The sequence below is a fragment of the Pelmatolapia mariae genome, linkage group LG2, assembly GCF_036321145.2.
Source record: "Pelmatolapia mariae isolate MD_Pm_ZW linkage group LG2, Pm_UMD_F_2, whole genome shotgun sequence".
Classification (NCBI taxonomy): Eukaryota; Metazoa; Chordata; class Actinopteri; order Cichliformes; family Cichlidae; genus Pelmatolapia; species Pelmatolapia mariae.
Genome location: NC_086228.1, coordinates 25,728,289 through 25,743,327, shown reverse-complemented (window position 1 = coordinate 25,743,327; position 15,039 = coordinate 25,728,289). Strand labels below are relative to the sequence as shown.

Sequence of the window (15,039 nt, the reverse complement as noted above, 5' to 3'; positions counted from 1 at the left end):
ATGCAGATTTGTGTAGTTGGGTATGTGTTTTGACAGTGCAGACATCCTTGGGACTTTCACTGTCTCATTATTAGCCAATTACCATGGAAAACTAATGGGGCAGGTCAAAGCCAGCTCTCTTAAGGAGATTGGGGACTGAGCATATGCTGAAGATGCTACGAGATGACACAGTCCAAAAAGGCTTTGAAGTCTTACAAGCTACATGACATGACTCTTTGTGTCACACAAGTTAGGAGTCAGTGCCAAGAGATCCTGTCATGTCCTGTTGTTGTGAGCATCAATAGTGTACTGTATGCCTGAGGTTCCCCCTCTGAGGTCTTGTGTATTCATGAAAGTATAGTGGATAAAGCATTAAGCCAGAAGGGCCTCAGGTAGAATTCATAGCCCAAGGGGATTGTTGAGGCTGTTTTACAGTTTGCCTTTGAGGCATCAAAGTTCTCATGGATGGATAGATTGAGAGATGAGTACTTGGCTGATGGATGAATTTGTAACAGGGACGGTCAGATGCATGGAAGACAAATACACCCGGTAAAGTTGTATTAAAAGCAACAACAACAACAATAATACATTTTATTCACTTATCCTAAACCTAAATTAACTACTTGTGTGTTCACGACACAGTCCCGTTGTTGTCTTCAAATGGTTTCAAATCATACTTTGGTGTTTCACAATAGGACTATTTGGAAATAGTAGTTTTTTCTGCTGTCTTATATACTGTTTTCTTCATCTTCTATATGCAGTTTCAGCAAACTGTGTTAAAAAAAATCATACAAACAGTATTTTATGTGACACGGGGTGGAATGCATGCCTGGTGGAAATACAGTCTTAAATAGATGCAATGGGATTGCAGCTTAGACACATTTTCCTGTGTCCTATGGTTGTTGTCAAGATATTGTTCAACAATTGATTAACAAGATAGATTACGGAAGACGATTAGGGCCACTGGGGAAAAAAAAAAAAAGGGCATGTCTTTTTTTTCTTCTGTTCCAGAATTCTGAGAAAAAAGTCAGAATTCTGAGAAAAAACTCAGCATTCTGAGAAAAAAGACAGAATTCTGAGAAAAAAGATTTTTTTTTACTTTGACCTCAGAATTCTGACTTTTTTCTCAGAATTCTGAGATTAAAGTCAGAATTCGGAGAAAAAATAATTCTGATGAAAAAAGTCAGAATTCTGAGAAATTCTGACTTTCAGCATTCTGACTTTCAGCATTCTGACTTTTTTCTCAGAATGCTGACTTTTTTCATCAGAATTATTTTTTGTCAGAATTCTGAGAAAAAAGAATTTTTTTTACTTTAATCTCAGAATTCTGACTTTTTTCTCAGAATTCTGGAAAATAAGAAAAAAAGAGGTTTTCTCAGAATTCTGAGATTAAAGTCAGAATTCTCTTCCGTAATAGATTGATTGATAGAGAAATTCTTCAAATTTTGTGTCTAGATCCTTCCGAGTCAATCACAAATTATGCATGTATTATTGTTACAATGCTTATTCTAATCTTCTTAAAATTTGCCCCTGACATCCCATTATAATTTCAAAGTAAATAACAAAAACAACAAAACTATTTAAAACTTAAAACCAAAAACCACAAACTAACTTAAACTAAATTGAAAATTAAAAAATTAGAAATTAGATAAAAAACAAATGGAAGATACAATCCGACAGTTGCACTGGGTCTTATTCTGCCACTTGGTACAGTCTGAACTGCTGATTTGCAAGTGATCAACAACAGCTGAACTATTGGAATTGTTTCCACTGGTTTCAAAGTCTCTCTGTCTGTTTGTCTGTGAATTAGGCAGCAAAATGGAAAAAAGTCTTGTTGCATTGAAATTTAGGTGATTTTGCTTTTTTAGGCGACACCTTGGCACCTTGACAGTGCAGTTTAGATTTAGGTGAATCATCTTCTCAGACAGCATGCTGAGGTGTGAACTCTTTTCAGAGAACAAAGCTATTTATGTAAAATAATAACATTGGTCTTTTACACTAATGCTACTTTAGCAACTATCTGTTGTGTTTTTACTGTCAAAAACAAATCATTGCATGTCTTCTCTACCTGTCTACTCTTCGTGTGTCATAAGTTGAATTATTTCCTCAGAAGTGCTAATTTCCAGAAGTGAAAAAAAGGTGACATGTCACTTCCCATTTGATCGATCGTCTATCATTAGCTTGTATTTGTCATAATTGGAATATGATGACAGTATGCTCTCACGTTGCTTCGCTGATACACCACTGCTCTTAGAAAACCTTATCAAACAATAATTAACAGTGAAGGACAAACATGATCCATTAATTCTTCAAGGACTCAATATTTAATGGCTCAAGTAAAATTCAATGACAGGAAAAATCATTTCACCATGTAAGTTAATTTTTTTCATAGATTTAAGTGGGATATCTTACAAAGGCATAACAACACAGACTGTATAGCTTTAACTAAGAAATACAGATTCGCTGGCAAGCATTGAAGCCTTCTCTCAACGCAAACTTGACCTGACTCACTGATGACTAATTTACAAGCATATACTTAAGTCTTATATCGTATTTTGATATAGTTTTTTACAAGATACATTAGTGTACATAAAATACTCTGGCAATGTGCATGCCAGTATATACACCCACCCACGCATACATGCAAGGAAATACACGCTCTCTCATTTACACACATACAACATCACCTGTTAACACTTTCAAACACACCCTCATTGATATTATGTATCAATTTACATTACAACAGAGATTGTCATCTCCTCAGTTCTTACTTTTTTCCCTTTTGCAGTTTTTATGAACAAAGTGATTTGTAATATTGAAGTAGGCTTTAGTATTTACCATGTGTGTCTTTCCAGTTTGTGACCCTTATTACTAGTTCTTAGGGGTACTGCTATGTACAGCTTAAATTCCGGTTTACCTGACAGTATAGATGTATAGATAGATTTGTGTGCACGTAGGCGTAAGTGGTATGCACACTTCACAAGGATTGACCATGTACACGGTGTAACATTGGTTTGTTCCATAAGACAGACAAACGTGTAAAGCAGTAAACATCAATACTGACATCAATTCTAATGACTGATGCATGAACCACATAGTCAAGTGTCAAAAGGCCTTGTGGAAGTTCAAACAGTTCATGCAGTTTATGACACAGCTTGACATGTTAATCATGAAACACATTTCGAATAGAAATAGTCTTAAAATAAAAAGGAATCCTCATCTTTATGTATAGCGTCGTCTCTACATCTATTGTTAGGGCGTAAGAAATTTAAAAAACTCAAAAGTAATAGTGAGAGCAGAATCATGCAAAGTCGACATTTAGTCTTTCCACTTGATGTTTTTTAACGGATGAAAATTTTTGACACAGAGAGAGTACTTACTTAAAAAAAACAGGACATTCATATGGTATGCACTTTGTTCTGAAAATAAATAAAACACCACTTTGACCTGTGAGAGGACATAAGATGTAACAAAATGAATGCAGGCACACAACAATAATAAAAGAAAATCATATTTTTGCCAAAAGCAACATCCTGCTGGTGTACATTCATGCAGTTGCTATAGTATTCCCTCTAAAAGTAGTATTTCATGTAGTCTTTAATGGATCTGCTGCAATATTACAGTACATAGGAGTTATGTAGGCAGAGTAAGTCAAAACACAGGGTACAGGTAGTATTGTGCTCACTTTACATGTGTGACTGGGCAGTGTATTTTAAACAATCACATTTTTATTACAGTGTAACAGCGTGTGTTAACTCATACATGTTCTTTTAGATACGCTCTTTTCATGATATGAGAACAGTACAGATTACCATATTTAGAAACAAGCTGATATTACCTATACTTATTGAATTAATTAATGGGTACGTTTCTTAAAAACCTAATTCTTATTTTGGAAAAATTTTACTAAGAATTTTTTTTTACCCTTCACATAGCTGGAGACAGAACTTGAAAAGACTTTTAATGATTTTGAGACAGGTTTTGGATCACACACTGTGATGGCAGATATGAAGTGCTGGATCTGTATTTGGCAGAGATAAAATTCCAATTTTCAGTGACATCATGATGTATGTTCCTTTTGATATGTGCTCCTTTTGATTAAAAATGTATTGTTCATATCATTGTGTGATATCCCCTGCACTCCTACACCAACACCAGTGGAATCATATGAAATGAAAATGATAGAGAAAAGAAAATGAAAGTATTAGTAAATAGGTCGAAATTGGATTCCCAAACAGGGCAATTTCCATCAGTGGATGTTTATAGGAGGATTTAACTTTTGAATTTGATTCATTTTCATAATTGACTAAGGTGAAATTGAATTGCCCCTTCTTTTTTTATTTTTAGTCCTTGACGCCGTTCCTTTAAGTGATCGTTTCACAAAGTCTCTGATAAATCCCCTTTATAAGGATAAAAGCTCTGATCTGAGAGAATAGGTGTGGCAACTAATAGCATACTAACACAATTTGCCTTGCACCCTCCCTTGAGAATACCGTGTTGCATTATAGATTTAGGCCTGTTCCCAATTTGCAAGGTGGTACTACAAAATGAATCACATGAATCATATACCTGATGATGTAGACACCTGGCTTGGATGTTACAGGCAAGAAAAATGGATATCAGCAAAGTCACTTATTGCTGTAGCAATAGATTATACTGCACCCAATCTGTTACAGCAGGAAGTTAGTCTGAAGTAGTTATTATCATCAGTACAATTTGCACACACCGGCAGTGATGTAGTGTGTTTATCGAACCTTGTGAGCGACAGCCTGCAGGGAGGGCCTTTCAAATAGTACCGATGCCTATTCTTATGATAACTGCCAAAATAACATTAACATCAATAATTCAGCTAGACTCAAAGCCCTGAAGAAATTTTTGCACCCTGGTCTATTATTCCAGTGTCAACACATTGTAAAAACTGATAATAGAAACTTTGCAGTGTAACTTAGTGAAATGAAAACAGAGTAGTAATTAATAGCAGGAACACAGGTGTTAAAATACAGTGGGAATAAAGGAAGTGTTAAGCTGCTTTTGCTGTGTTATTGTCACCTTTACACTTCGTCTGCACATGCAGAGCATGTTTCAGGAAAAGCAATAGATTTAATCCAAACCTCCAAACCACAATGAGGGTCACTACAGAGATCACACATCAAAGTAATTAGACTGAGAATTTCATAATTGGCTCCAGAGCTGTTACCATTTGAATGTTTCTCAGCAGCAAAAATGAGAGAAATAGAAACAAAAAGGAAGAAAACAGAGACGACATTTCCAAAGCGCATCTGTCTGCTCCTTTCAAGGCTAAGCTACTGCGACAATGCTAAGTGTGAACATTTTCTTAATAGAGTTGGCAGGGATAGAGCAATCGCCACACGTAAAAAAAACAAAACAAAAAACGTATGCGTATGTGCAAGGCTTTGTGTTTGTGGGGGTTTTTTATGCATTAGTCCAGGGTGAGAATGTAGAATGCAAAAGACGAAGATGCAGCACTGTCTACTATTGGCCCAGTTATGCTTTGTAGACATTTTTTATCCTTCTGCAGCCCCTTGACCAAAATAGTCTTCTAAAACATGTCCAGACAAGACAAAAGAAACATATTCCACCACCAAAAAGGTTTGTGCCATGTGCTTTACAAAGCAATACTTCACTAGAACATCAACAGAAAACAAACAAACAAAAAAAAAAACATCCACTCAAGAGTTTGTAATTAGCATTTAGCCCAATTTAGCTCACATAACACAAAGTACTGCATTTGCTTTTGCTTCTGTGCAGGGAAATTGTCTTTTGGAATGCACTTACACAAAGCTAAACCCCAGGAGCTGAAGGTGTACACTGGCCTTTTTTATCGCTAAGCAAACTTCACCAAACAGAAAGCAAAATTATCCTTTTTTTGTGATGGATCTACTTTGGCATATAACCATTTATTTATTATACATGTGTCTTCTATGTTAAGACTTGCTTGCTCCTTCCTCGCTTGTCAGACTGGTTTCACAGGATTTCTTTTTTTAACATCATCATAATTATCTCTAATCCATTCTCAGATATCTTAATTAGTGAAACTGAGCTTGAGCTGGTCATTGAGCTGGTCAAGTTATTCCAATTATGCATACCCCACAAATACGCATACATACTAATCTAATAGTTGTAGGCCATCTTTGGATGGAGTCACGTGTATGCTAAACCAATGAAGATCCGTCTTTTACTATTACAACTGGTTCTCATGTAAGAAAGAGCTGCCCCCCCCACCAGTCTGCTGCCCGGGAGAGGAGAAGCTTGCCAGGGGAATGACCTTGACGGGGTCCTCCTTCTTACTGCAGTGTCTATCCAGGGTGTTGTAGAACTGTGGACGATTGATCCCTTTGTCCAGTTCATCTTTTTTGGGCACAGACCTGCCCAACGTATGGCGGCCATCCATGACCCCCATGCTGCCCATGTTAGCTTTTATTCCCCGGGCACAGCTCTGCTGGAAACCAAAAGAGGGGAGGGCAGCAGTGATGGCAGTAGTGGTAGGGGTGGAGATGGGGCTGTTGCTGCCAGGACCCTGGAACTGGGCCAGGGCTGGGGGCATCCAGCAGCTGTCAGAGTGGCCTAGTATTAGACACTCCTGGGTACAGGTCTCAGAGGCCTCAGCCAAGGCTTTCTGCAGGTTTACCTCGATGGCTGTAAAAAAGCAGACAAAGAAAGAAGGGAAAAAAAACAAAACAAAGTTAAAACAACAGGTCAGAACATACAGAGAACTGGAAAACAACAATTTTACTGTGGTGACGTAAAAGGGCTGAATGAACTCATGAATCATAATGCAAATAAAAGAAAGTTGTCCACTTATCAGTTGTTGACCCACAAAATGTCAGCCTTTTAGTGAAATGAAAGTCAGTGATAAATGTTTCATTTCATCTTGTAATGAGAAAAACACCAGCAGAGCATTTAATTTCCATTGGTATTCCCATGACTCTGTCTGTTTACCTACAATATGCACTGAATTCCCTGTAGCTTAATTAGTTAGAAAAAAATGTCTTGCTGTTTGTGTCTTGGATTGGCTTTACTGTATTCAATTTTTAATGAACATCTTAACAAAATACTGTTTATTTTAATCACTGTCAATGTGCCACTCCTTAGACTCCTTTGATCTTTTAGAATCCAAAATAAATCTGGTCAAATAAGCTGTGAAAAAGATACGAATCATTCCAGGATCTTATTCAGGTAAAATTCATGTTCGTTGTGCCAAGAATTAGGCTGCACGCTTGGAAAAATTAGGGGAAAAAAACAACAAAAACCTGAAAACTCAATGAAGAGGCAAATGGGCAAGGCTAAGCACTCAGACTATCTCATCTTATTATCCCAGAACTGACATCACATGTGGAATGAGTCTGGGATGAGACCTTAGCATTGAGCCTCTGCAATAAAGTCTGTCATGCCAGATAATTAGAATGTAAAACAGTATGCACCAAGGCAACCAGAAGCCTGCAGTGTTATGGTTCCTAGGCCATGCAAAGGCAAGAGGGGTCCTCATTCAGACATCACATCTCTCCTCTAGGCCTCAGCTTCAAGCTGTCATGTAGAAATTATTTAGTGTATTTGCATAAGTAAGAATGCTTTAAATAATTAAGGCATCTTAGACCCTAGTACGCTGGAAAGACTATTTCTTCCACACGCAATTCTACATAGTCTATGTGAGTCTCTTTCCCAGACATCTCCCTATCACCTTGTTTATTGTTTTATGGCTTTTTATGAATGAAAATGAATATCGTGATTACCGTCTAGTAGTAATACGAATTGTCTTGATTGCTGCGTAACGGCACGGTGAACATGCTTTTTGTATATCGTTGCTACCCTACACTGAATACCACGACGTCAACTTTAATTATAAGAGTAGCGACTGAAAATGAATCACCTGGTATGAATTGTAAGGATATATTTGGAGTATCCACGTGGAGTCAAATCTGTCCTCTCCATATTGAACTGAAGCCGTGAAGCGGGAGTGTATAAATCCCCTGGGCGGTAAATGTGTCACCTTTCAAAGGGTCACTAACTTCATTAAGGGAAAAATGGATGCTGCTTTCTCATTCTCTGAGCTAGGACAATGGGGCCAAGCCAAGTCTCGGCCGTGCGCTGATTCAATCTTTCTCCAAGTGTTTTCTCCTGTTGGTAATGCCTTTTTAGGTTGCTGATGTTTTTGATTAGGTAATGTAATTAGCATAAATGCCCTATTACCCACCCAGACACACAGAAAATGTTGCCTTGTCCTGGATATTTTTCCTTCCTCCTCAGATTCTATTTAAAGGTGACGCTTTTACAAATGAAAGGTACGTTTTCCCTCTATGACTTTACACAGACTGAACTCATCGCATTTCTATGTCAACAGCCTTCAATGCCTACAAATTTTATATGAAATATTTACCGACCCGCCTCTCTCAACGACATGGGCTTCTACTATTTTCTATTCCGGTGGGGTAGTTTGGATAGGCGGCGGCGGGTTCGGGAGGGTGGGCACATGGTATGAGTGATGTCGCTGACAGCTCTTGCTGCCTTCGTCAGCTAGAGGTATGCCGCAGCCTGCTTGTGATGCCGCTGTCTTTTGTATTCAGGGGAAACAATTGTACCCCACGGAGCTTTCGGGAGAAATCACACATCACTGATGCCACAGATCCCCTGATGCTGTGAACATACTTTTCTACATTCCCTTCAAGGAAATTTGAATGGCAGACAAGTGGGGATAATAGCAAACAATGAGTTGTAATAGAAGTGAGATCAGATGTAGTGTTCTCGTTTAAGATGATTTATTTTTACTGAGTAGCATGCGCTTGAAAAATAACTCTGATAACTGTTTATTCTGTTAATTTAACATTTAATAAAAGCAATTACTGTAAATAATTGTTTCCTCCACAAATTAAATACTATTCGCTTTATGGCCTGTTTGATGATCCAAGTGATCTATTCTGCATTTTTAGACAGTGTATCACACTTTCGGGAATATGCATACCAGCGGCACCTTTCAGCATTCTTGTTCTGCAACATCAACACATCCTGTGGCCAGCCACAGATCGAAAACTGCTGCATTCACCTTCAGCTGACCTTCCATTTGGTGTGGTCAAACATTTACAGCTTGTATAAATATTGAACATGTGTAAGAGAAAGGTGTGAGGATGCTGGATGGTGTGCAAACCATTCCCAAAATGTTTTTCTGGGTGCTGAATGAAAATATAGAACAAATAACATCCCGCAATTTGACTTTAAACAAGGTGGGGTTGATATAATGCAAATGCCTCTCACTAATGGGAGTACTTGCAATCTTTTAATTAAAAATATAATGGGGTTGAAGACAATGCCTGGAATGTGTGCAGCATTTTACAACTTGGTCCAATAACTTTACACAACTTTGCGAGGTATGCTATGTTTGCTCAGACTTTTAAGTTGTGTAATTTATGTTTTTTTAGCTGAAAAAAATAACATCAGCACTGATATCACATGAAGATGTTTTTCACTCTGCTTGGTCCAGTACACCAACAAAAGCAATTAAAAGCTGCATAAACCCATTTTGGAGGCAGACATAACAAAGTGTCTAACTGTGTTATAGCATACAGATGGTCATCTTATTTTGTACAGCTGTGTTAAAAGACATTTTCTATTATTCTAGTCATCTGGGGTTCAGGTGACACGCTGATAATAATCTTCTTCTAAGTGTAGTTTTAATCCTATCCCAGAAAACAAATTCATGTTCTCTTAGCCATCCAGGCTATTCCCACATCACTTTTCTATGTCAGTTCATACCACATAATGCTTGGCTAACGGCTAGTTTGGCATATGCTCTCATAAAAAATGAGCAGCCAACTCACATTTTGCCATTTTTATGTAATGAATAGAACAGCTTCTGCTAACTCTAACTCTTAAATTACTGTGGGCAAATCCTTTCTGTTGGCACGTAACCAGCATTAGTTATTTTCACTGGACCAGCTGACCAGTCAGAGTGTGCTTATTCGTTAATCATTACTTTCATTTTTTTGCTTAATGATGTTGTTTGGCAAACTCAAATAAATTGGTAATTTCACAACTGCCTTTCGCCCACTCTGCAATCCAAGAGCCTAGAAGAATTCAGGCAGCCCTCTTGAACTTACACTCACGCACTACAGCTGGTGACACAGGATGCCATTTAAGTTGATGGGGGCTTAGTGCTTCGGATTGCATTCAGATTCACTTAATTTTTTTTCCTGACCATAAACTTCATCAGAACATGCATGTTCTAACAGGCAGAAACACAAATGGACACACGCATACATAGCTAGGATCAATTTAAGCAGCTTATTGGGCCTTTTCAGTACAATAGCATGAGATATTTAACATGACAGTTGATGATATTTACCGACAAAGCTTGTTACATCTTGATGAGCTTCACATTAAGGTCTGCACACATATCACGATTCAACTCATTATTTCAGCATGCACAAACTCATTATTGCTAATTAAAAGGATAATTGCATGCATCTAGGACATTAAATTCTTCCAACAGCCATCAAGAAGGTGGACTAGGCCCGTGACTCATCCTACAGAGTTAATTGGTTCAGTCTTTGGAATTCTTTTGCAAGAAACTTGCATGCATCTATGCATCAAACGCATTTACTCTCAAATGAAAGTTCCCACGGTCATGGCCATATTATATATTTTTGAAATAATAAATGTGTCATTTAGTAAAATTATTTTTAACAGAAAGACTATAGAAGTTATTTATAGTACAAAACTTTATTAATGTAGAAACATTCATAAAAATTATTTAATATAAACACATCTTTCTCCACCTCAAACAATCTGATTATTAAATGGTGATGTATCGATGCTCATAGCACTATTTCACACTCCAGGCCTGTACTGCATTGACTGAGGATCTTATTTTCAACAAGCTCCTGTGCCGTGTTGTTGTGCTTTTTATCAAATATACATAAATCCCCAAAAAAACTGTTAAATTGTTATCCAACCCATCTATATTATTGGTTCATTTATACCACACCTTTAAGCTAAGCTTTTAAATTCCCATGATGTACAAAACAGCCCCCGGGCTCACAGTCTTCCACTAATATTTTATTGCTTTTAAAAGCACAAATCACTACCTGGCCACAATTTTCAGATATTTCAGGAAAAAAAGCTTAAGGTCACACTTTCAGGAGCAAAAATTTCAAAGTATATAACAACATATTAATTTGCACCATTTGTTTAGGATCTGTCTGTCTTGCTGCACAGTCTCTTGGCTGCAGTTTTCTCCATTTTCAACATCTCTGCCCTTCCATATAATAGAGTTGAATACGATTCCATCCTAAACGTGTAAAAGATATTGCCAGTGTTATATTTATAGTCAAAAAATGCCACTGTAGCTATGGATTCGCTGATACTAATTTAACCTCACTGACATTTCATTTTTCATCTGCATTTATGTAGAGTTACAACAGCTTCAGTCAATTTGACACCATCAGGAATAACAGTACCAAAAGATGCAAGAGCCTTTTAAAATGAAGTCTGTGACTTTTATCAAAAGTTATCAAACCAGGTAATGCAGTTATCAAGAGTGCAGACTGAGTGTTATTATACATTATATGTTCTTGTTTGTTAGATAGGAAATGCGAAAGAAATTGGGAAAAGAAAAGAAACAAGATACACTCTGTACAAGCACGTGTCTTGTCTCTGGAGGGAGACCAACACACAGAAATAGAAGAATATGAAAGATTATTTCAAACAAATAGAATCTCAGTAGAAATAATTGGGTTTGTAATTACTAAGACTTTATCACTTCACTCGGCCTTATGCCCACTCCAAATGTACAATCTGGATAAGCAAATGGATGGTCATTAATAATAATAGCGCTATTAAAACCCCTTGGTGTTGCACTGAAAAGAGGGATGCCATTACTTTCATCGCAGCTCTGGCAATCGTCATTTGAAGGAGAGACAACTGTCTAATTTTCACAGCATTACAAAAACAAGACAGCATTTCAGCATCCTCCTTCCTTTCTCAGGGCTTACATTTTTGATGCTCGTCTTATAGTTTGATGATGTGTACTGATGTGTGAACTCCTGTTGTACTCAAACGCTTTAAGCTGAGACTGATTTCTGAAGAGATGGAAATGATATGACAACATCTGTGACTTCACTGGAAAGGGCCAACATTTATCTGCATCAGTCTGAAAATGAACTTTGTAAGCTTCAAATGCTGTTTGATTTTTTCTACTTTTATCAGGAAGAGATACAGTAAAATCCCAGGTGAAGATGACATTGTTACGCATTTTCTACTATAAACACTAAAAATTTTGATTTCCAAAATCAAACACTCATGCACCAAAATGGTCCAAATTTTTTCACCAATAACATGATCCCAGTGTTACAATAAAGTGTATTGTACAGGGATCCATGACAAAGACAATATAGGTCGTGTCCAAATTCATTGGCTGCATCCTCCTGAGGACCCGCCCTTCGTGGTCTACGTGGGCCGGGTCCTCAGAAGGTCGGGTAGGCCGGAAGTAAACGGCTGTGAAATTGGACGGTCTAGCCTTCTGATTTGTGTCACCGCCGTCTCGGTGGAGTTTAATAAACTCAGCTATTTGCTCCTTGCTATCTAAAATATAACAGGACACTGGAGTAAATTCTCTACCATCTTACACTTCTGTTTAATTAGTTTTCTGCTTGACGTTTATTCAGCTGTGTGAAAACCCCGGAGGAACCCTCCCGAGGGATTAATAAAGTTTTATTTTATCTAATCTAATCTAATAACTTTAATCTCAGCCAAACGATTTACTCACGAACAAATAAAACACTGAAAAAAGCCAAACAATAACATTTTAGGTTATCTAAGTGACTTATATAATACGTTTAAGCTGAGTAGCGAAAGACCGCGATGATCTGAAAATGATGTGCCGGGAGCTATCGAGCTTGTGGATAACAGACGTCTCCGAAAACATCGGAGCACTTTTGCAAATATGTGATAGCTTGATAAACCGAGCAGATATTTGAAGTTTACACAGCTACATTCTCGCCTGAAAATATGTTAAAAGTTTATTTTGTGACCCAGAAAGAGTAATAAGAGTAATATTAAAAAATTAGTAGCGGCCGCCATTATTGAAAACTGGAATTGGCTGGGCCGTGCTATGAATTCTGGGATATGGTGGGCCACGAAGGACACACCCGACCCATCCTTCAAATTCGGGGAAAAGGAGGACACATTTGTCGGCTGCATTCCGAGGAGTCTACGAATTTGGACAGTCTTCGTTGCGTCGCTGTAAAGTAATCGGCCTACAAATGCGGCCTCAGGAGGATGCAGCCCATGAATTTGGACACCCTATAGAATGTTTAGCACAGCTAGAGTTTAGCAAGAAGTTAGCTTCCTAGTTTCCCTCTAAAGATGAAATACCACAATTTGACTGAAGTATTTCTGAAAAAAACTAAACACACAGCAGCACAATAGCTTTGGGCATAGAAAAGACAGTCTAAGTAGCACTGAGGTTTAGACTGTTAACGAAGTTGAGCTAGCTGACGCATAATAACCTGCTATGTCGTGGCTAGCTACAGTGCTATGATTATGCTAATACAAACGCATGAGCACAAGGAAAATGTAGAACTCTAAGATTAGCCCATCCACAACATGAGGTTAGTAATTAACACGTTGCACTGTGGTTTGAATTACTTGCTATCAAAAAGTCTTGATTCTTAATGTCCTCACATGTTAGTTGGCCCAAGAGTTTAAATATTTAACATCTGGGACATGCCGAGGGTTTTCACTGGCAAGTTTGACCACTGATTGATTACTTTGGAGGGAGGGGCACGTTTTGGAAATAGGGCTGATACATCATTATTTCATGAACTGATAAACAGACTGTCCTTGCAGCCAAAGGGATGGCTGTAGAAGTAATTAAAGTATTCCTTTGTGGCAGTAGAAAAATGACATGTGCTTTGAACTGGAGAGTTTGTCCAAATTAACTCTGAAGAGGCTCTCCAATCCAACTACTTATGTTGTGTACGGTAAAAAAAAAAAGCTACACTGAGGTAAACCGTTTGTAGGGGCCTCTTTGGAATTCATTTAAACATGGATTTATTGTATTATGTTAAAACACACATTGGGATTAGCACCTGCCTTGTTTGGTCATCCTCAACAGGCATTAGAACCCCTGAGAACTTTGACTTGTGTGACAAGCTCAGTGTGGATTTTTCCACTGAAATACATTATTTAGGGCAATTCTCTGTTGCAAAAGATACAAAGCCAGATATAAGAAGTGGCAGAGTAATTGTTGCCCCTTTTTACTTCTTAAAACAAATAGTGCCAGATGTAATGAATGGCCTTTTTTGTAAAGGAGACAATGTGATGCAGATAAGAAGGGAGCAAGGTTGTCCATATATACTCTAGACTAATTACTTTTGATGCATTTACGGAGACATTCCTGACAACGGTGAGTCTCTGAGCCACATACGTATTTATCAGCACTTGTGGGACCTATACAGTTCCTCGCCTGTAATCCATCTAGCCTTGTCTTCTCTCGACCCCTTTTGCTTTCCTAGTGTTTGACCCATTGTAACTGAAAGTAATTGCAGGCAGAAAACAACATCTAATGATTACTTTATCTGGGAGTCTGAGAGAGAGTGAAAAGTCACAGACAGGTACTTTCAACAAAAGGAGGAGGCCTTTTTGTTCCCGACACACAATTTCAGACAACAAAGAATATTATTGACTTGGCAGAGATTAGAACACCAAAACAAATAACAAAGCACAGAGAGAGGACAAAGTGCACAAAGAGAGAAAGGATCTCTTGAACAACCAAGTGCCAAACACTTGCTTCTTTCTTTTTGTTGCCATTGATTAAAAGTATGTTGTAGGTAGAAACACCCATTTCTCCACTGAGAACGTACAAAACAGAGAAAATGTACAGACTTAATTTAATGCAAATTCCTTTATCTCCAAGTCACCTTTGTTGTCAAGAACAAGAAAAACCCTCAAATTTTCCATTTCGCCCAGCATAAAGCGTTTGCTAAAAAAGCAAGCCCCGACATCAACAACCACGACTGTGTGATTTCCATCAACAGAGAGCACAGTCGG

The 15,039-nt window shown here is 37.8% G+C and overlaps 1 protein-coding gene across 1 annotated transcript in view; it reads right to left on the bottom strand.

The window, feature by feature from the left end:
* Positions 1 to 2,284: 2,284 nt before the first annotated feature.
* The window catches only part of pcdh11 (protocadherin 11), a 134,402-nt gene continuing 121,647 nt past the window's right edge, over positions 2,285 to 15,039 (bottom strand). The window contains exon 7 of the mRNA XM_063496606.1: positions 2,285 to 6,636. Within this exon, the coding sequence (XP_063352676.1) occupies positions 6,182 to 6,636 (455 nt within the window). The 3' untranslated portion in view covers positions 2,285 to 6,181. The remainder of the gene's footprint in view (positions 6,637 to 15,039) is intronic.